This window comes from Pinus tabuliformis, chromosome 1_2, assembly GCF_031772625.1.
Source record: "Pinus tabuliformis cultivar Carrire ecotype Pingquan chromosome 1_2, CPIR1, whole genome shotgun sequence".
Classification (NCBI taxonomy): Eukaryota; Viridiplantae; Streptophyta; class Pinopsida; order Pinales; family Pinaceae; genus Pinus; species Pinus tabuliformis.
Window position 1 is genome coordinate 859,757,990 of NC_142298.1, and position 22,106 is coordinate 859,780,095.

A 22,106-nucleotide genomic window follows, 5' to 3' on the forward strand; every position below is an offset into this window, starting at 1 on the left:
GTATGGATGATACTTTCACTGCTTTAGCTACCACCATAAATTCCAGAACCTTCACCTAAACTGTAACATCCAAAGCCCCCACTAGAATATCATCCATACTCCATTTCACTATACCCATCTCCACCACAACTGCCAGATCCACCTCAATAACCACCTCCATTATATCCCCCCATTAACCAACCTCCATAACCACCACCAAAACTACCTCAATAAAAAGTGACCATTACTGACATAACCTCCACCATACTCACCAACACGATATCCACTTCCATAAGCACCACCATGCATGTAAGAGACACCTCAATAGCCACCACCTACATAACCTCGATAGCAATCCACAAACCCGCAATCATCTGATCAAGCATCATAGCCACTTCTTCTTGATATGCAAAGTATTCCACTAAGTTAGACTAACGAAGTGGTTATCATCAAGTTAGGATAGCTGAAGAAGACATTTGGAAAACTGCATTTAAAACTAAACAAGGATTGTTTGAGCGGCTTGTTATGCCTTTGAGACTGACCATTGTTGTGATATGTTTATTCCAGGGTGGTATAAGATTCTAGAGAATGAGAACAATGCCACTCAAACAGGCTTAAAAGTTTGTTGCTAGGGTCTACAATGGGAGATTTCCATATTGATTAGTATTCTCATACATCTCACAATTATGGCTATGTTCCGAAAATCTTTCTGCTTCGAATCCACCTTGTGGGATAGTCTCTGCCATAGTCAATTTTTCCAGCAAAAATCAGAGAACATTGGGACATATATGGACAAAAAGACTACTCTGTTTGGAACCTCATAAAGTGCTTCTACCTTTTCATTTGAGAATTTTGGGAGTCATGATTATGGCCTTACTTGAGACCCATGTATGTCATCAAGAATCAAGGTTCCTAGTCCTGGGAGAAGAGAATTATAGTGCAGTTGTGGTTTCAAGAAGTATTGTGCTTGAAGAGAACCGTCCGCAACCATATGACCCTCATAAATTGAATTGTTGCTCCAGTAAAGCAGTTGCATTTAATATTAAGCTAACATGTATTTATGACTGAAGCAACCTGCATTCAATTGAATCATTTCCCTTTAAAGGTGGTTGTTGCAAATGTTAGTGGCTGGCTGATTCGATAGAGTTGTCACATTATTAAATCAATTACAAATAAACAGTTCATAAAGCCACTCTCTTCCCCAGCATCTTCACAAGTACTAAAAAACGGAGAAAACTGAAAAAAAATATAATCCATTGGCAGATACATGTTACATCTTAACCCACTGATAGATTACATCTTCAAACTGTGAAGCAGTTGAAGCTTGTTTAGCCTTGTAGATACATATTCTTTGCATTTATGATTTAACAAACTAAAAATGGCATGCAGTGTTGGGAAATATTCATAGCTAAAAACTTAAAAAATTAACATCTCCCAAAACAAAAAAGACAGCAAAAATAATTGACTTCAAACTGCCGCCGTTAATATGCTCTCATGTCCTTTTGATCTTTGAAAATGTTCCTGTTTCTGAAAAGTAGGTACTTTGTATGCCACTCCCAAGGTGAGATCCATGAGCCTGTGGGTTTGTAAGTTCAATCCCCTGCAATGCAATTAAAGCACACAATGGCGTTTTATTAGTAGCTATAAGAAAAAATTAAGATCAACAAATCTCAAAGAAAGGCTAAATTTCTTCTTAATATAAAACAGGCAATCAATGGATTGTAAACAAGGCATTTTCTAGGATCGATTCCAAAATTTTTGAAGTAGAAAGCAGAACGTTGAGCTAGAATGGGGACAATTGATCATTTTATTTATGTATTCTATTTATAATTAAGAATATGATAATAATGGAATTTCTGTCAAGTAAAAACCTGCACAGGTGTAAATGCCAGACTCGAGGTCAACCCTGATGTTGCACCACTGCTTCCATAGTTCTTCTCCTTAAATCTGTTAAATAGTAAAATGCATCATGCATCAATTTACATAAAATGACAAAACCAATTTATAAAACACCATTTAATGATTTAAGATATAGTCAAAATATTCCATATTGATATACTTAGAAACAATATATACAGCAGTTTTACAAGTTATTTTGTTTCTCCAAAACAACCTTGTCAGCACAGCTTCACGATAGATCAGCCTAAATGTAAGATTTATATATGATACACAGCTCATTTGCTTAAAATAATGCATCCACATAATACTTCTTTGTCCATAGATATCTACTAACCTTTTTGCCACTTTAGCTGCAAGCTTACTTTGGCCAACAGATACACGTAATTTTCCACTTCCAGCTTGGCCCAACATACCATAACCTTCCCCCAACCCATCTCCTGTTGTCCAAAAGAACAATGAAAATAACAAATAGTATAACTAAACTAATTATGTTCTTAACCATGTTTGCATAACATCCTAGGAAACTTTCTGAAGAAACAGTCAAGTAAGCACCAGCCAGGAAACTCTACTTATATTTCAGCTTAATCAAATACAATTAATCAATTTTATGATTTACCACTTAGTAGCTATTTATCTAATTATACAATCAGAAAAGCAAACAACAAGCTCTGACACATTCAATGTTCAATTCTTTTATGGATGAGGATTTCCTTACTGACCTAAAGAACTCTCTTCAGGTACACCAAATTGCATCCGATTTGCAAGTTTCCGCATGTCTGTTACAGCATACCTGTCAACATGCAAAGAATATTAGTAAATACCACCATACACTAATGCTTCCCTTATTCAAAATTTTACCAAAGATTACATGCTTTTTTTCTTCCAAGTAATATTGAAATACTTTATCTGCAAACTATTTGGGCAGATTAGGGGATTCTAGATACCTTTCTTTCATCTTTCTTAGCCTGCGACCACCTCGCTTCTTTTTGGGTTCAGAATCTGGAACTGGCAGTGGCTTTGGCTGCTTTGCAGGTGGAGGCTCCTGCCACTTTTCTATTTTCTTGCGTATTTCCTCTCTTAGGTTTCTGCCAGTTTTTCCAGTAGAGTCACCTCTTGTAGAATCCACCCGAGCTGCAAGTGTTGACTTTGCAGCTAACAACCGACATGCACGCATTCTCAAAGCAGGTGGCGTGCTCTGGAAAATCTCTGTTTGTTCAAGGTATCCAACACGAAACTGTGAAGTCGCTGTTGAAAATCCTGCCAAATTCTTTTTCTTTGCACCTAGAAGCTGCACATTACAAGCTGGCATTTTAGCCAGTGAAGAGAGACCCCCTGCAGTACCCATCAATTTCGCTGCAACCGCACTCCCTGCAATAGCAGACAAATTGGGGGCAATGTATCCCATCCTACTCTCAACAAAATCCAAAACCTTCTTTTTTGCTGCATCAAGTGCAAGCGCTCTATCACAGGCATCTAAAGTCTTTTGCAAGTTTTCTTCTGATAGAGGCTTACCACTAGTGGTAGATGCAGTGACAGAAACAACCATAATGATTGCCGAAGGTAAAAGACCCTCAAGATCAACCAGAGTTAAATCGATCTCATTTCCAATTTTCTTTACAACTCGAGCATAATCAATTGGATGGTGTACAAGAGATTCTAACTCAGGAAACTTCAGCCTATATTTGTCACGAATGAAGTTGTGAATGATAACAATTTCGTTCTCAATATCAACTGACAAGGCATTACAATCAACAATCAGTTGATACTCTGGTTCATCCTCCAAGACTATCCCATTTCTAGTAATCTCAGATCCATTTTGCAAAGCTTCTTCAACTTTCTGAGAAAAGAACGTACAAAATAAGATCTTGCACAAAACGAATATCCGCATACCAGACAGCAAAACCACTACGAACATAACATTTGATAAGCATTGAAAAAATGTATGCGCAAGATAACACTATTAATACGATGCACGTCTTGTGGGAATCTTTTGTTCTAGTTCACGGTTGTACAAATACCTGCATGATATCCAGATAACGCTGGCTCTTTTGTAGCTTTGAAACGCTGTCCAAATCATCATAGTTAAGAGTTTCCACATCAGCCACGTCATCATCAACATTCTCAGCCTCCTCCCCTGCGTCATCATTCTCTTCATCCTGAGAACATAGCTCAATAGGAGCACTGTTAGGAACTTCTAATACTATTATCTTTGCACATTTGCCAAATCTAAACAATTATTCTTAGAAGTAAAAATCGATAAAGCAATAAGTTCTTAGGCTTTCTGATTACAGATTTGAGTAAAGCATGGTCACTAGTTTACTAAATAAGACTGATAAGACCGAAGAAAGCTCGCATTAACTTACTTCTAGGGGCATATCATTATCTGATAAGTCTTCAAGATCGGCCAAAAATGAGTCTGCGAGTGTGGCCTGTACACAGTAAGAACTATATCAAATTTTGAAATTTAAAATATCTATTGAGCAGATAAACAAGAAATAAAATAATCCGAGGAAATAGCATTATCTTATAAGAGAAACCTCAAAACGCAGCATATTACAGAATCAAACCCTGGATCGATATAGACAAGGGTTTAGAAAAACCCTAAATTTCCTCAAGAAATAAATAGTATACAATATGCAGCGGTCAAGGCGATATGGTGATAGCTTATATAATTGTTCATGTGTTCCATTGTACAAAGATCCTAGATTTTCAGGGTTCTGAAACTACAATAAACTCTCTCAAACCCTTATCCAAATACTAGGCCCGAAAAAAACACAATTATCCACTTTGGGGCAACAATACAGCCCTAGCAACGTAATCATGGCCACCGAATTATGCCACTAAAATCATGATCTTTAACCAAATTACCTTTAAAATAAAGAAAGAAAAAAAGGGAACAACTTACCATTTTCGGCCTTCTGCGTCTAAAGATGCAGCGGATGAACCGAGCAAGCTGGTGACCGATGAACAGAGATTGAAAATAAACTGGAGTTTGCTGCCAATTTGGAGAAATTTGATACGCTGAAGCAAGTGTACTGTGCTTGAATTTGTCCTTCAATTTTAATCTTCGGAAAACACAACAAATTTAAGCAGTAAAAAATGGAAGTTAAATGTGGTTTTTGGTGTTTGATTTATATGTCATTGATGGTCCCGTCTCTAGTCCCTCTAGCGGCCTGGACTAACGAAGACGGTGGGAAGAAACCAGTGGGAAGAGATAAAATTTGCGACAATAGTTTACGAAGGGAAGAAAAGCGGGTGAGTTTAGCTAATACCCAAGAGTTGGGGTTTTCGAAATACCCAAGAGGAAGAAGTCGGTGTGGGAAGGAACTAGCTGGCAATAGTTGCTTCTACACAATTATAGCTTTTGGTCTCTCCACTTTCTTCATCAAGGAAAGGGGATATAGATGATATCTTCGTGATGAAAATAGCATTATTTTATTTTTATTTTGAAAGGTTCGATGTTTTATTTTTACATTTTATTTTGAAAGGTGGGATGTTTTATTTTTATTTTTATAAGTTTTTAGGGGAAGGAATGCCCGCTGAAGAAGCAACATATTATATTATAGATAATAGTTGTATAATTGAAACCCTACACCGAATATGCTGCGGAGCAGCAAAGCGGAATAGGTACAATATGCTGCGGAGCAGCAAAGCGGAATAGGTACAATATGCTGCGGAGCAACTCAACATGCAACGAGAGTCGAACCCAGTTGGGAAGGCAATAAGCTGATTGTCCCAACCACTCGGGGTTAATGACCAAGTGCTTTTACTTTTATAAGTTTATGTCAATGTGATTTAGTAAAGTAAAAAAAAAATTAGAATTATAATTTTGAGGTAAATGAAATTTGTTATTTTGATGTAAATATAGAATCATGTTATTGATTATTTCCATTATAATTAAATTATGTAAAGTTAATAATTAATATTTATAATTTTATTGATTTAAAATATTTTTTATAAAAATTTAAAAGTATGTTAATTTTGAAGAAAATTAAATCATAACTAGTTAGGTTTTTATTTTTGTATTATTCATATACATATGGGCCATATTCCATATCAAAGAGTGAGAAATAGTAATAAGTAGTAAGTAAATATAATTTATTTGAACTAGGGAAGATATGGGAACCATGGCGGGAGGATGCGAGATTAGGTTTTCTGCAGGTCCATTCTCTGCCGCCGCCGCCTTCACAGTATTGTTCGATGCTGCAGGTCCATTTGCTGCCGCCGTCGTCTCCACAGTTTGGTTCGACGCTGCAGGTCCAAACGCTGCCGCCGTCCCCACAGCTTTGGTCGTTGCTGGAAATTGCTGGTGCCTGTCTGCGGGATCCTCAACGCTCGATGAAACCCTTAGGATCTGGACCGGATCCATTAACGGAAAGGAGCCACGGGTATCGAATCAAAACAATCAGGTATTTGAGGTTATTACCCCTTCTTTGGCTCATTTCGGTTTCCTCAGGGCGATTCTGGACACCCCTTTTCATAGGCCGGGGTTTTATGTTTCAAATCTATCGACCCCCACTCAGTCTCAGGATGACCCGCCCTCCTGCGCGGGTGATTTTCCCTGGAGAATGTGCCCTGTCTGCGTTATCGGGAAACAGAGCAGATCCCCTATTCCTCTGCCCCTTCTTGGCATTCTGAGGCTGCACGGTTCAGATCCGGCCTACCTTGTCCACAAAGACAGCAGATCTGGGCCGGATAAATACGCCTATGTGACTCAAATAGTATTGGGTTCAGAAGGAAAAAAATCTAAGCTAGCCCACAAGGACCCAGAACAGGATCGAACCCAAATTTTCATCAGAACCCTGTCAGGAAAAACTATATGCAAGCAAATCTGGACAGGAATACTGATAAAAAATATAAAGGAAGAAATACAAGCAGATACAGGCATCCCTTCAAATCTGCTAAGTTTGGTACATGCAGGTAAAATTCTGCAGGAAAATTTTACACTACAGCACTATGGCATTGGTCGAGATTCAACCATCATTTTAAGCACAAGGCTGAGAGGAGGAAGCTCGGGTGCAGGCCCTAAAGGCATTGGTTCCTTTAAAGATGCAGTCAAAGGGAAGGGGGAAGTCAAAACCAAGTCATCATCACCTACAGATCTTCCTGGTCCCTACATTGTGGAGCAAAGATCCCAGAATCCTGTTCTGCAAATCGATCTGCCTGAGGTAAAAAAATTTCATTCTGATCTTTCTTCATTGGCTGTCATATGCAGATTCAACGGTTTTTGGCCTAAATCAGATGCCTTAAGACAATGGATTTTCACCACATGGACCCCAAATTGTGACATCCACTTGTGCTCCAAAGGCTTCTTTATTGTAAAATTTGACTCGGTCAAGGAAAAAGATTTTGCCCTCCATGAGGGGCCATGGTTCTGGGGCAATGCTGGCCTCTTCATGACCCCCTGGTTCCCGGGGTTTGACCCCTCCACAATGGTGGTTTCTAAAATGCCGGTCTGGGTCAGACTCCACAACCTCCCATTGCATTTCTGGTTTCCTAATGTTTTTGCAGCAATAGGGAATGCGATAGGTACATTCATCAAGCAAGATATGGAAAGAATAGACAGATGCATTCATACTTTTGCCAGGATCTGTGTGGAGGCTGATCTTAGTAAAGGACTTCCTGACAATATAATACTAATCCATAACAACTCTCAGTGGAAACAACCTCTGGATTATGAAAACACGGCTTTCAGATGTCGAGGCTGTCATCAAACAGGACATCTACATAATAACTGTCCGCAAAACAAAAGAGAAAATAGAAGGAACAAAAAACAAGTTCACAAACCAAGAGGTTGGCAATGCACAGTGAATCCAGAAGAAGAAACAGAGGATGAGGGGGAGCCTAACTTCCCACCTGAACAACATGAAGATCCTATTGGGGAGAATACAGGGGCTGCCACCCCCATGGCAAACAATCAGGAACATTTGTCCTCAGACTCCGGAAAATTTACTACACCAGCAAACATGAACACAAAGATTCACCAAAGTCAGGCAGAGATGACAAGCGTGGATCCAAGCATGGGAGGCATCAAACGGCATCACCACTCAGATACTTCAGACTCAGACAAAGAAACAAATCCACAGATTGTAGAATCACAGTTAGTCATTGCTTCAATCGAACCCACTCAAGGAGAGTGGCGTAAGGTTGAAAAGAAGAAGGGGAGAAAAACTTGAAGTGCTGGAATTCAGTTTTTCTGCCCTTTCTCTCTCCCTCCTCTATTTCTCTTTTCTTTTTCTTTGTGCACGTTAGTCCTCTAACGTTGCGTTGGGTGCGAAAGCACCCGAGCCCATGTGGCTGCTTACAGAAATGCGTAATGCATCTGCTCTTGTAACTTTTCATTTTTTAATAAAAGGTTACAGCTTTTTCCACTGGAGAAAAGAAAAAAATATATAATTTATTTAATTATTTAACAGTCATTATGTTATAGGAACTCATTACTTTTATAGACATCAAATAATTGTAGTGTTACTAAACATTTAAAACATGTATTTTTGGTTATAATGAGATTTTATATATAAAGATAATAGTCTTTTAAGTTGTGGTGGAATAATAAATCCATATGAGTTTATTACAATTAGTTTAGGTTATGTTTAGTGGCATAGAGTCCAAATGGTAGCTAGCTTGTAAAATGATTACGTGGTTTATAAAGATTATGTTAGATGAATAATGAAATGAAATATGGGTTACCTGTCATGGTGAGGCTTCATTATATATATCCATTGTAATAATATGTCACATTATCCCCCTAGTTTGTGTGACTTATGATCTCTTAGCCAACTTGACTTTGATACCATGAAAACAAAATGTATGACCAAAGAATTAAACCATGACCTATCTCTAACCAATGGGTTGAACTACCATTGAGCTAGATGGTGTTTAATAATCGGCACAAGTTCAATGTCGAGAAGTGGATGTTAGTTATTCAACCCCCTTCAAGATATCTTCTCTTAGTGGCCCAACTTAACACCAACACCCATGCAATCATGTAACATCAAGACTAACATCCATTTCCCATGCAATTCCCTCGACGACATTAGGCAAACAATCAGCATGCATGTAATCCCACGTATAACACAAGGACAAATGCCCAAAATCCATGCAATTCCACCTATAATATTGATGTATTGTTTAAAGGTTTGTTAATCATTAACCATGTGATATGTTTTTGTATGATTAGTTTTGTTGTGCTAATAACAATTACATATTTATAAACATGTGTATTCTTATTGCTTCTTGTGCTGAGGTTTCATTAGTTATTTGTGCATACAATTAGTGAAATTTCCTTAAGTTTAAAAAGACATTCATGAGAAAAATAGCTTCAAAAACAAATATTGAACAACAAACATGTACAGTGCAGCAAACCATCAAAGAGACATATTAACACAATGTTTTGATGAAGGATTTCACCCCTCCTGGGCTACATCTCCTTGGTCCAACTTCCATGGCTTGGGCCTCTGTATTAACTCAATGTGGAAAAAAAATATTATTTACAAAGCTCTATGGCTCTTGATACATGCACCAATGTGTTCAGAATGTCTAAATTAGCCAAGAACACCTCTTTCTAAGCTCAATTTGGTCGAAAATTGACTTCTCTAGAGCTCAGTCAGTCTTTTCCTACATTTTCTCCTCTAAATCTAGAACATCTCCAGTTAGTGCCGCTAAAATTGGTGGCAGACCCGAATTTAGGGGCACCACCAAAATCACCGCCAGTTTAAACTGCAATTAATTAATATAGAATTGTGCTTAATTAATACAAAATAGGATTAGCGCTAAGCACAAACCGTGACCTTCGACGGCAATGCTGGGTTGTTCACATGGAAAGGTTAGTCGCATTAAACGTTACAGTTAGGGTCCATCGGAACCATCAAAACTACTAACCGTTAGGCGTTACCCCACTTGCGTTCACATGAAACCGTCGCAGAGTAGTAGTCAGAACCGTCGGAACTAGACTACAACTGCTTGCGGTTTATGGAGTTGTGTTCACATGGGGGGAGGGCTAGCTTATAGGCTGGCCCTCCCCTAACCGCCACCCTTCAAACCTTACACATTCAAATTTATGTGATGAATACATTGATTAAGAACCATTGGGTAGAGCATACAGTTAAGGCGTAGTGTTTGCAGGTGGTAGGTTGTGGGTTCGACCTCGACATCCACTAATAAATTTTGCTAGACCACAAAACCGACCCTTGGGAGATGCCATGTGGCAGCCTCCGGGCTTGCCACATGGCAACCTCCGAGCTTGCCACCTAGCATTCTTCGATTGGTCTAAAATCAAACCAATAAAAACGCACCAAATCACCATTGTACAACCCAACCATATGGTGACACTTGTCCGATCCTGATTCATTGTTGACCAATCATTGACCATGCCTAGTCACCTACCACATCAGCAAAACAGACTGCTGACTGTGTAGTGACTGGGCAGTTTTTTTAAATTTTGCTTGTTTAGCAAAGTGATCAGAACACAATAACTTCCTCATACAAACTCGGTTTTCGACGAAACGAATTGTATTGGGATCATTTTTCTGAGACGGATGCGGTCGTTTAGGTTTCGAGCCAATCTGAGAACTATGATTTTTGAGCTAAATATTAAGTATCTTATCATTTTTCCCCATTAGAAGCCTTTTGGACCGTAAAATATACTATCAATTGTTCAGCATGTGAGGATACATCTCCCTCACCTTCTCGGTCTGCAACCATTTGGCTTGAGAAGGCTTTTGTCCCTTGAGTCTCACTCTAAGGTATTCAACGTCCCCTCTCTTTGAAGTTTTGGTTCTTTTATCAAGTATGAGATCTTGTTGAAACTCATCTAGATATTCTGGTGAGAAATCATCTATTGATGGTAGCTGAACATGCTCTCCTTGATCATCAATCAAAGGAGGCTCAAACAATCTCAAATTCTCAACATTAACAACAAAGTATATTTGCATATAAGGAGGCAATCCAAGCTTAAATGCATTGTTACCAATCTTTTCCAAAATTTTAAAAGGACCATAATAGATTGGTTTAAGCTTTTTACCTTCCCCTTGAAGTCTCTCTTTTCTAATATATAACCAAACTTCATTTCCAACTTGAAATTTGTGATCAACCCGATGTTTGTCATGCCTTGCCTTGTAATTGCTTTGACTTTTCTCAAGTTGTTCTTGCATTGTATGATGTATCAACTGAATTTGCTCTATGAACTTCCTTGCCTTATTGATGTCATTGTGACCATTGATGGCGACATCTTTCTCAAAGATGAAGTCCAATGGAAATCTTGGAAAGTACCCATAACATGCCTCAAATGGTGATGTGTTTGTGGAAGAATGCTTTGCCCTGTTTTATGCATGTTGTATGTAATGCAATTGTTCATCCCACAACTTGGGATGTTTGCTGCAATATCCTCAAAGAAGATGAACAATTGTTCGATTGACCACCTCAGTTTGTCCATCTGTTTGTAGATGAAAGGTTGTGCTCTTCTTTAACATTGTGTCCATCATGTCCCACAAATTTGACCAAAAATTCCCAACAAAACGAGAATCTCGATCGCTTACAATAGAAGTAGGAAGACCAAAATGAACCCAAATTTTTTGGAAGAAAAGATGAGTTGTTTTTTCATTTGTAATTTGCTTTTTACATGGTGTTAGTATGCACATTTTGATGAACCTGTCTACAGCTACATACAATTGAGATACTCTCCTATGGACGTGAAGGTACCAGAAGTGGAGTGTATAAACCAAGTTTCCTATTGCTAGGCTTACTTGTAGCACATAAAGAACATCCTCTTATGAAACGAGAAACATTATCCAACATGTGTGGCCAATAACAATACCTTTGAAGATTCGCTATTGTCTTGCCTACACCAAAGTGTCCAGCAATCAATGAAGTGTGCGCCTCCCTTATGATATTGTTTCTTTCTCCCTGTGGAATACACAACTTGCCCAAGTGATACAACAAATTGTTATGTACATGATAATCCAACTCTTCAATTTGGTTTCCTTTACTCAAGTTTGCATATACTTCTTGAAAGTCACTATCATTTGCATATTGTTCTATGTAACTTTCATGCAAAACTGAATTATGCTTGAGTATAACAAATGAATTTACAATAGGCAATGAAACCATATCAGCTACCTTATTGTAGATTCCCTTTTTATACCTCATAACCAAATGAAATTGTTGTAGAAAACCCATCCATCTGAAATGTCGTGATTGCTGCAACTTTGACTGTGATTGTAAATACTGCAATGGGTGATGGTTGGTATGGATGATGGTCTCCTTCCCCATCAAATAGTGCTTCCATTTCTTAACACTTTGTACCAATGCATAAAGTTCTTTGTCATATGTAGGCTAGTTAGTTACAACTCCATTAAAGGTTTCAAAATGAAATGAAATTGGCTTACCATGCTGCAATAGAATTGCTCCCATGGCATAATCGCTTGCATCTGTTTGAATGTCGAATGGCTATCTAAGATCTGGAAGGGCCAGTACCGATGTTGAACTTATCTTTTGCTTCAAAGCATCAAATGCTTTCTGTTGTACATGTCCCCAATGGAAGACTTTATTGACACATGTCAATGCATGTAATGGAGCCGTAATGGAAGAAAAATTAGCAATAGACTTTCTCCAATATTGTGTTGGCCCTAAAAAGCTTCTTACCTTTGTAATTGTATTGGGCTTGGGCCAATTTAGAATGACCTCAACCTTAGAGGGATCTATCTTTAGTTCACCTCCTCCAACAACGTGTCCCAAATACACTAAAGAAATCTTGCCAAATTCACACTTCGGCATATTTAAAAACAATTGTTCTTTTCTCAAGACATCAAGTACTTTGTTTACATGCATGACATGTTCATCTCTTGACTTGCTGAATATGAGGATATCATCTAAGTAGACAATGACAAAATAATCTAGAAATGGTCTCAATACATCATTCATTACCCTCATGAAAGCAGTTGGAGCGTTTGTAAGACTGAAAGGCATAACAAGCCACTCAAACAATCCTTGTTTAGTTTTAAATGCAATTTTCCAAATGTCTTCTTCAGCTATCCTAACTTGATGATAACCACTTCGTAAGTCTAACTTAGTGAAATACTTTGCATACCTCAACTGATCAAGCAAATCATCAATTCTTGGGAGTGGATAACAATTCTTTACCATGATTTTGTTTAGTGCACGAAAATCCACACACATGCGCCAAGTTCCATCCTTCTTTGGCACCAAGACAATGGGCGAACCACATGGTGAAGTAGATGGGCGTATGATACCTTTGTTAAACAATTCTTGAATTTGCTTTTTGATTTCCAAGCTCTCCATAATAGACATGTGATACATGCCAATGTTTGGAAGTGGAACATCTTGTTGCAACTGAATCTCATGTTGAATTCCCCTCTTGGGAGGTAACCCCTTTGGTTCCTGAAACATCTCGCCATGCTTGCTTACCACATCAAACAAATCAGATTTCAATTTATCATCACAACCTTCAAAAGATTCATAATCAATATCATTCTTTTTCTTGACCATGAGAAGCACAAAAGTTTCACTTGCATTTACTAGTCTCTTCATCTGCCTGCATTAACCAAAGAAATGTTTAGCTTTTTGCGATGGACTCTCACTATGTACTCCACCCTATTCTTGAGCAATATGTATTTGTTGTCATGGCGATAAAATACTGCTTTTCTATCATACAAATAAGGACTACCCAAAATGATTCCTGGGATGTCAAGTGGAACTACATCTAACTCAACTTCATCAATGAAATTTTTAGCAATGGCGAACTTGAATAAACACTTCCTTGCAACCTGTAAGTTTGCATTGTTTACTATCCAACCCAATGGATATGGCTTATGATGAGGTACAGTTTCAAGGTTTAGTTTTTTAACCAAGTCTTCTGAAATCAAGTTTGATTGTGACCCACTATAAAATAATGCATCAATCTTTGTATGATTTGAAATCAGTCTTACATGAAACAACTCTATTCTTGACTCTTCATTTGGAGTGTTGTTTTGACTATGTGATGAACTAGTGCTTGCAACAGTTTCTTTTCCTTTTGTAACCATGGCTGAAATCTTGGTCTCATCACCAGAATCTGAACCAAGGTCATGTTGTGTGGTAGCAGTCGTCTTTTGTTTTCCCTTATTGTTTTGTTTCTTAGGCCTTAATTTGGGATGCAATTTCCAGCAGTGGGCTTCATCATGCCCCTCTTTGGAACAGTGTTTGCATGTGATTTTCTCCCCTTCTTTCTTCACACTTGCATTCTTCTTTCCCTTCCATTTTCCACCCTTTTCTTTCTCCTTACCCTTGAATGGCTTCCTCTTACTACCCTCTTCCTGAATGTTCTTTCCTCTAGATTCAAGGTGTGTGGCTTGCACACATACCTCATCTAAATTGTTTGGATTAAACATAAGGATAGTATGTTTCAGATAGGAATGTAAACCCCCAATATATTTCAGCAGTGTATCTTGGGAATCCAAATTCACTCCTAATAACAAAGTCCTTTTCCTAAAATCCTATGTATAATCTTGGATTGTTTGGCTTTTAAGTTGCCTAAAATTATGCCAACTCATAATGGCTTTTTGCTTTTAAGTTGTCCAATTTTTTTGCATTCAACTCTCCATTGTTCATGGGAAGTTCGAATTTTATGTCCAATTTCAGTAATGGAGTCTTTCCTTTTGGGGTTTTGGAATGAGTATGGGAAGTTTCAGTGGTGATAATGGAATATGATGATGTGTGAGATGGTGAAGATGATGAGGAAGATGATGAGGATGGTGGATATGGAGGTGGATTTCCACTATTCCCTTTGGAATCCTTCTTCTCATCTTTTTTGTCCTCTGAGCTTCCTTCTCCATGGGGAGGTTTAGAACTCTCTTCAACCATTATAGTGTTCCTCTCTTCATAGAGGACTTTAACCATCTCAGTCAAAGTATAGAAAGATTTATTGAATTCTTCCTCTTCTGAAGAGGGACCTTTAGGCCCTCTTTCTCCAGACATAATGGCTATGGATTCAAGCTCAGAAATTGGTACTTCTTGTACCTCTTCAATCTCAGTTGAAGGCAAAAGTTGAGGAGTTTCAAGTGCAACTAGAATTGGAACTTTGGGTGGTGGAGATTTTGTCCTTGTGGCTCTCCTTCTTTTGGGCATTACCTCAGGACTTGCAACCAATAGCTTCCCTTCTCCTTTCTGCAACTTTAACCTTGTAAGCATCACAATTTTGCAACCATTAAAACCCTAATTTCACAAACTCAAGCAATCAAGCAATTCAACATTTGCTCTGATATCAACTTGATATGTTTTTGTATGATTAGTTTTGTTGTGCTAATAACAATTATATATTTATAAACATGTGTATGCTTATTGCTTCTTGTGCTGAGATTTCCATAGTTTTTTGTGCATACAATCAGTTAATTTCCTTAAGTTTAAAAAGACATTCATGAGAAAAATAGATTCAGAAACAAACACTGAACAACAAACATGTACAGTGAAGAAATCCATCAAAGAGACACATTAACACAGTGTTTTGATGAAGGAGTTCACCCCTCCTGGGCTACATCTCCTTGGTCCAGCTTCCATGGCCTGGGACTCTATATTAGCTCAATGTGGCAAAAATGTTGTTTACAAATCTCTATGGCTCCTGATACCTGCACCAATATGTTCAGAATGTCTAAATTAGCCGAGAACACCTCTTTCTAAGCTCAATTTGGTCGAAAATTGACTTCTCTAGAGCTCAGTCAGCCTTTTCCTACATTTTCTCCTCTAAATCTGGAACATCTCCAGTTAGTGCCGCTAAAATTGGTGGCAAGCCTGAATTTAGGGGCACCGCCAAAATCACTACCAGTTTAAACTACAGTTAATTAATATAAAACTACGCTTAATTAATACAAAATTGGATTAGCACTAAGCACAAACTATGACCTTCGGCGGCAATGTTGGACTGTTCATATGGAATAGTTAGTCACATAAAACGTTACGGTTAGGGTCCGTCAGAACTACTAACAGTTAGGCGTTACCCCACTTGTGTTCACATGAAACCGTCGTGGAGTGGTGGCCAAAACCGTCGGAACTAGACTGCAACCACTTGTGGATTATGGAGTTGTGTTCACATGGGGGGAAGGTTGGCCTGCGGTTGTACCTCCATTAACCGCCACCCTTCAAACCTTACACATTCAAATTTATGCAGTGAATACATTGGTTAAGAACCATTGGATAGAGCGACGGTTAAGGCATAGTGTTTGCAGGCTATAGGTCATGGGTTAGACCCAGAAATCCGCCAATAAATTTTTTTCCAATGTAGACCACTAAACCGACCCTTGGGAAATGCCATGTGGCGACCTCCTGGCTTGCCACGTGGCATTCTTCCATTGGTTTAAGATCAAACCAATAAGAACGCGCCAAATCATCGTTGTACAACCCAACAATATGGTGACACTTGTTCGATCTTGATTCGCTGTTGACCAATTATTGACCATGCCTAGTCACCTGCCACGTAAGCAGTACGGACTACTGACTGTGCAGTGACTGGTTTTTTTTTTTTTAATTTCACCTATTTAACAAAGCGATGAAAACACAATAACTTCCTCATACAAACTTGGTTTTCGACGAAACGAGTTGTGTTGAGTTTGTTTTTCTAAGACGGACGCGGTCATTCAAGTTTTGAGCCAGTCTAAGAACTTTGATTTTTTAGCTAAATATTGAGCACCTAATCACCATGTAACCATATGAAACCATATATAAAGGACTTTAATGAAAGATCAATAGTTTCTTAAAAAAAAAACATTCTACCTCATTCATCATAATGTTGTGGAGGCAAAAACTCATGTTTCAAAATTAAAAACATGTTTTCCCATAACATATTAAAAACTCAAGGGTAATGGAAAGGGTTAGACAGTCAAGGAAGATGCATAGTAGCTACAATTCCATGTTTATTTCCCTCATATTTAAGGTTGACTACCCCACTAGTTTCAATGATTTCGTGCCAATCTCCCTCAACAATAGTTTGTACAAAATTATTGCCAAGGTGATTGTTGTAATACTCAAACCATTACCCTTGTGTTTTAAAGGGTTGATATTAAGGATCTATGGTGTACAAATTTTGGTTCTACAGCTAGACCCTAGCAATTGTGTTTATGGTGGCTCTCCAGCCACTCTTCTTATGGCTAATGCCAATGGAAAGAGTAGATCTTGTTCCTACAATAGGATTATAGCAAGATACAATTCTTTTGGGTAACCTCCTACTTCTAACCCCAATGTCTCTGGCCAAAACCCTAATGGGGAATAGAAAATTTTCTTGCAACCCAATACCCGCTTAGAAAATGAATGTCAGGGAGCTATCTTCCTAAAGCATCAATAGACCCTAAATTCAAAGTTCAATCCAATTGTATCAGAGAATATATCCAATACATGCGGGATCATGTCCTAATCAGAAAAAAATATTGACATTTGGCCTTCAGAGTAAGCACTCTCCCACTATATCCAGTTAAAATGAAAGCCTGAGAGGAAAATTAAATTGAAATTTGGGGCTTAAATTTTTTTCACTATATTATTCACCAATATTGAAGATAGAACTCCAGTTTTCAAAAAATGGCCTGTACTTTTTCAACATGGTTAGGTTGTATCTCTCAACTTTTGGATGGAAAGATTTGTATCTAATAAGGAAGATTTCGGAGCAACTCCGGTCTAGATTAGAGTGTACTCATTGCTATAGGAATTCTTGGACGAGGGACGAGGAAATTATGGCTAGTATTGGCAACACCCTTACCCATTTTGTCGAAGATTTAGAAGCACCAAAACAAGCCAAGTCTATTTCTTATGCATGTATTTTTTTTTCGTGAATATCTCAGAGTCTTTCCCAAAATCCATAGATATTTATTATCAAGATGAGCTCTAGAAGAAAACCCTGGATTACGAGCATATCCACCTTAGTTGTTGAAAGTGCCATAAATATGACCATCTTTACCATAATTGTCCTCTTCTAGTTGCAAATGTTAACCATGATCTTATATCTTCTTCTAATGATGATGATGCAGGAGCATTCACCCGAGAGAAAAACCATTGTAATTAAGTAGACAGAGGGGTTCATGTAGCTTTAGAGAAGTAGTTTCCTAAGTCTTAAGCTAATGCAATATTTAGGCCTTTAAGTGAGATTTAATTAGATAATGGAGGAAGTTGTAAAGGCTCTCAAATAAATGAGAACTGAGTGATGAATGTCAAATATGACTCTTAAACAATTGCATGATTCGAGGAATTAATTGAACCTAGACGTGGACCATCGAGAAACACAGGGGACAAATCTATTTTAAACAGAGAAAAGATGGAATGGATAAAGTCTCGAGGAGACTTATTAAATGTAATACCATATATGTATTATGTAGAGATCTTTAGGGCTTTAGTTGAGTGATTCAAGGAAAGGATATGATTGGATCCTTCATAGTGATCTGATCCAATGTATTCTTATAAATAGTGAACTTGTGCGTTCAATTAATAGATAGAGAGACAGATATAATATATGTAAGCCTACGGGCATAGTCGAAAGAGAGGCCACTGATAGTGAAAATTCAGGCCTGTGCGAGACAGAGAAGTCTGAATGTAATCTTTTTACATATATATACAGAGTTTATTTCCTGTCTAAGTCAGTATGCTTAAGAAGTATTTCATGTACGAATTACTTCTGAATTAGTAGGCTCTGCAACAAGTTGCAGGTAGAATTCTGAAGGACGCAGGGGAATGGAGTTGATTCAGAGGAATCGTAAAAGGATCCTTGAATCAAATTGAAGAAGCAGAGTAAAACTCTGGAGAGAAGGAGCGAAGTAAGGATTCGCTGAGGAATCAAGCTCAGGAGGGAGTCGCAACATAAATGGTGAAAGCATCGAAGCCTTTGAAGAGGAGTAAACCACAGAAGAACTGAGGTCTAGCGCAAAAACTAACTGAAAAAGGAAGAATAAAGAAGTGAAGTTCGACACTCAACAGCCATTGGATCATTAAGATCAATGGCCAAGATTAAGTCACATCGGCGAAGACCCTTTTAAAGTGATTGGAACGAGCCTTGGAGATTTGCGAAGAACGAGCAACGATTAATTGTAGGTCGTTGGATCATGGCCAAATCAACGGTCATGATTTAAATCACAATCGGAAGTCAGAGGTGCAATGGTCAGCGGCGGTGTTTAACGGAGTTGCGACTTCGTTGATAGCGATATATCGGCGTTCGACATTTGGGATTATTGGCAATGGGAGATATCGTCTAATCGGAGATCGGGCCTTAACGTAGTGCGACACTGTGGAGCGACTATAGGAAGCGAACCCGACGACAAATATAGTCGCGGGTTTTATGAATTTGAATTCCGCATATACGTTCGGGTGGCGTTTTCCTTTGTAAACGAAAAGGATATGTATTAAGTGTTGATAGTGTATTTCCCGATTCTAGAGGGAAATCACATATTGGAAAGCGGTAGATATATGTTGATATATGACCAAGGAAAGACGCGATGGCCGATTACAATGAGGTTTAACCTTGAAATCTATGCAGAAGTCATACGAAAGGGCGGAAAAGGTAGGATTTGTATACATTTCCCTTTGTAAAGGGTTTTATAAAGAAATTGCTTGAAGAAAGGTTTTTATGCGATATATATTTATAGATGCGTCGATGGGTTTAAGAAGGCTTAATTAAGGTTTAGATGGGGTTCAAAGTTCCGATAGAGGAATTAGAGGGAAGGCCCTAATACAATCTTATATAAAGGCTTGAGAGTTGTTTAAAGCCCTGATAGGAGGTTTGGCGGGGTGATTGGTTCCGATACAAAGGAACTGTATAAGAGGGCCTTAACCATTTTATGTATGAAGATTTGACTCCATTGTAGATTTAAATACCTGGGACAGTTGTGTTTATGCATATTGATGCATACTATGGGTATGTGTGCGGGTTTGACCTTGCACCATTAGTGGTATCAGAGCAGAAGTATGTAATCAGAGCAGAATTGAAATCAGAGTGGGAAAAATTTCAGCGAAAGGGAGTTTACACACAAGAAAAGGTAATGTGTTGAATGATAAAGACTACAGTGGGAGATTGTAGCATTCCAGCAGAGGCTTGGAATAGGAAGGAACAGAGGATTCCTTGAAGGAAAGAGAAAGCAAGATTATTTAATGCAAGTTTTGAAAAAGGAGTACTTGAGGGACAAAACAAAGGACAATCCATTCAAAGTGCAGAAGAATGGTGAAACAAGATCATGTTGAGATCTGAAGGTGAGGTAATATGTTATGTTTCAAATGAAGAATGTGTATTCTTATACTAATACACAGGTGACAGCAAGAGAAGCTATGAGAGAAGAACCAGATGTGTTCGTAAAAGCAGAGCAAGGAAAACACTCTGAGCAGTGAACCTGAAGAATCCAATAAGAGATTGGACAGAGATGACAGCTTAAGTGTTCTCAAGAGAGAGTGGGAGATTGCAAAAGCCTAGAAGGAGCAAGGTGTTTCTCAAGAGGAGGTTCCAGATAGAGGACCGTGCTTACCAAAAGACTAAGTGAGGAGAGCTTAGTGAGGTAAGATCGCAGTAAGGAGGACTTGTTGTTGCAGAGGCTTGTTGCAGAGGAGTGAGGAGCTCATGAAGAGAGAGGATAAGAAGATAACTATTGATAGTCATAGCAAAGGTTTAGAGAGAAGCCACAATAGAATATATGAGAAGAAGGATGCCAAGGCAAATGTCAAAAATATGAGTCAAGAGGAAATTAACCAGGAAGTTGCAGAGTTAAAAGAAAAACTCAATGCATTAAGGAGAATGCTTGAGGAAAGCCAGAGACTAGGTTGGGTCTTGAGGAGGAAGTCAGTGAAGTGGCAAGAAATATAGAGAAGGCTACAGCAAATGCAAGTAAAGTGGCTGAAGGAAAAACTCAAGGAAGTTGAGTTAGAAATGGAAGAATCCATTTGTGAACCAGAACAAGGAGAAATTCTGGAAGAGAGTGAAGATGAAGACCTGAAGACTGAAACTTCAAGTGAAGCCAAAGGGTCACATGGATTTAAATATAACAATTTGTGTATGTTTATAGGTAAAACATCTAAGGAAGGACAATTTGTTGATATTGTCATAAAAAAAGAAGAAGACCAGCAGAATCTAAATTCTGTTTTGGAAGAGGATAAGATGGATAGGTCTCATATGCAGTTGGGGAAAGATGTCAAGCAACCAAGTGAAGCGCTTGAAGAGATTGAAGAGGAGACTATCAAAGAATTTCTAAATCATGTGAAGGATTTAGAACAACAAGGAGATATGATGGTTGAACCATCAAGTGAGACCATAGAGTCTTATGTTTTTAAAACTGATAATTTGTGTATGATGGTAGATATTGTAGGAGAAAAGAAACCATTTGAAGATATCTTCAGAGGAGATGAAGATCTAGAAGCAAAAGGCGACCGAGAAAACTTTTCAGAAGAGAAAGAATTTGACTACATACAAAAGAAAAATTCTATGGTTGAGTCTAGAGAAGTTGTCATGGAGATGAGGAATTAGGATCTTATACTGATGAAGAATGAAGGAATATTGTCTCATAAAGGTAATCAAATGAGTTTTATTGATGTTATTGATGAAAATCAAATGCAAGAGAATGATAATGCAGATGATGAGACAAGGATAGTTCTTGGAGAAGGTAAACAACAAGAGACCGAAGGCAAGCTTGGAGAAGAGACTATGTTAGCTAAAAACATAGTAAAGGATCATCAGTCCACCGTGATGATAGGCACCATGGAAATAGCCATGGAAGTTGTTGAGACAGTCAAGGGAAAAGAAGGACATCTACTGAAAGATGTTAAGAAGGAATAAGTCTATGCAAAAGACTTAACAGAGGGAGAAAGAACACTATTAAAAGAGTGTTTTGTAGAGGATGAGCAATCTGTTGAAACTGTCAGAAGTATGGAGAAGTATCTTTTAGAAGATAAAAACTCTGAAGTAAAGGAGGTGAAGAATGTCTCTTAAATAAGAGAAGCAGTGATTTATTGCAGCAAAAGGAACTTAACAATGCATGGATGTGTGAAGATGTGACAACACAGGAACAAGTTCTTGTGGAAGAAGAAGATGAAGTTCATTTTGAAGAGCTGATATGTGAGGCAACAGTTGAGACTGTTGAACCTTATGATTTCCAAAATAATAATCTATGTGTAAATATAGGAAACATAAGTGATGATGAAATACTGGCAAAGTGTCACAGAGAAATTGCATTGTTGGAATATTTGCTGAAGAACTCAGAGTATGATAGTATGATTACAGAAAA

At 38.1% G+C, this 22,106-nt stretch overlaps 1 protein-coding gene across 1 annotated transcript; it reads right to left on the reverse strand.

Annotated features, from left to right (window-relative positions):
• Positions 1 to 1,199: 1,199 nt before the first annotated feature.
• On the reverse strand, positions 1,200 to 5,238 carry EMB1220 (pre-mRNA processing ribonucleoprotein binding region-containing protein). The gene is made up of 8 exons (XM_089396138.1): positions 4,784 to 5,238; positions 4,242 to 4,307; positions 3,897 to 4,034; positions 2,823 to 3,715; positions 2,598 to 2,668; positions 2,213 to 2,315; positions 1,851 to 1,926; positions 1,200 to 1,579 (listed from the first exon to the last, which is right to left on the reverse strand). Exons 1-8 carry the CDS (start codon positions 4,784 to 4,786, stop codon positions 1,472 to 1,474), a joined length of 1,458 nt encoding a protein of 485 aa, XP_089252264.1. The 5' UTR covers positions 4,787 to 5,238; the 3' UTR covers positions 1,200 to 1,471.
• Positions 5,239 to 22,106: the final 16,868 nt, after the last annotated feature.

Excerpts from the sequence above, each read along its gene's own strand:
- EMB1220 (XM_089396138.1), bottom strand. Across the intron at positions 2,669-2,822 it reads CTAAGAAAGATGAAAGAAAG|GTATGCTGTAACAGACATGC; the intron begins GTATCTAGAATC and ends GCATGTTGACAG. Across the intron at positions 2,316-2,597 it reads ACCTGAAGAGAGTTCTTTAG|GAGATGGGTTGGGGGAAGGT; the intron begins GTCAGTAAGGAA and ends TTTGGACAACAG.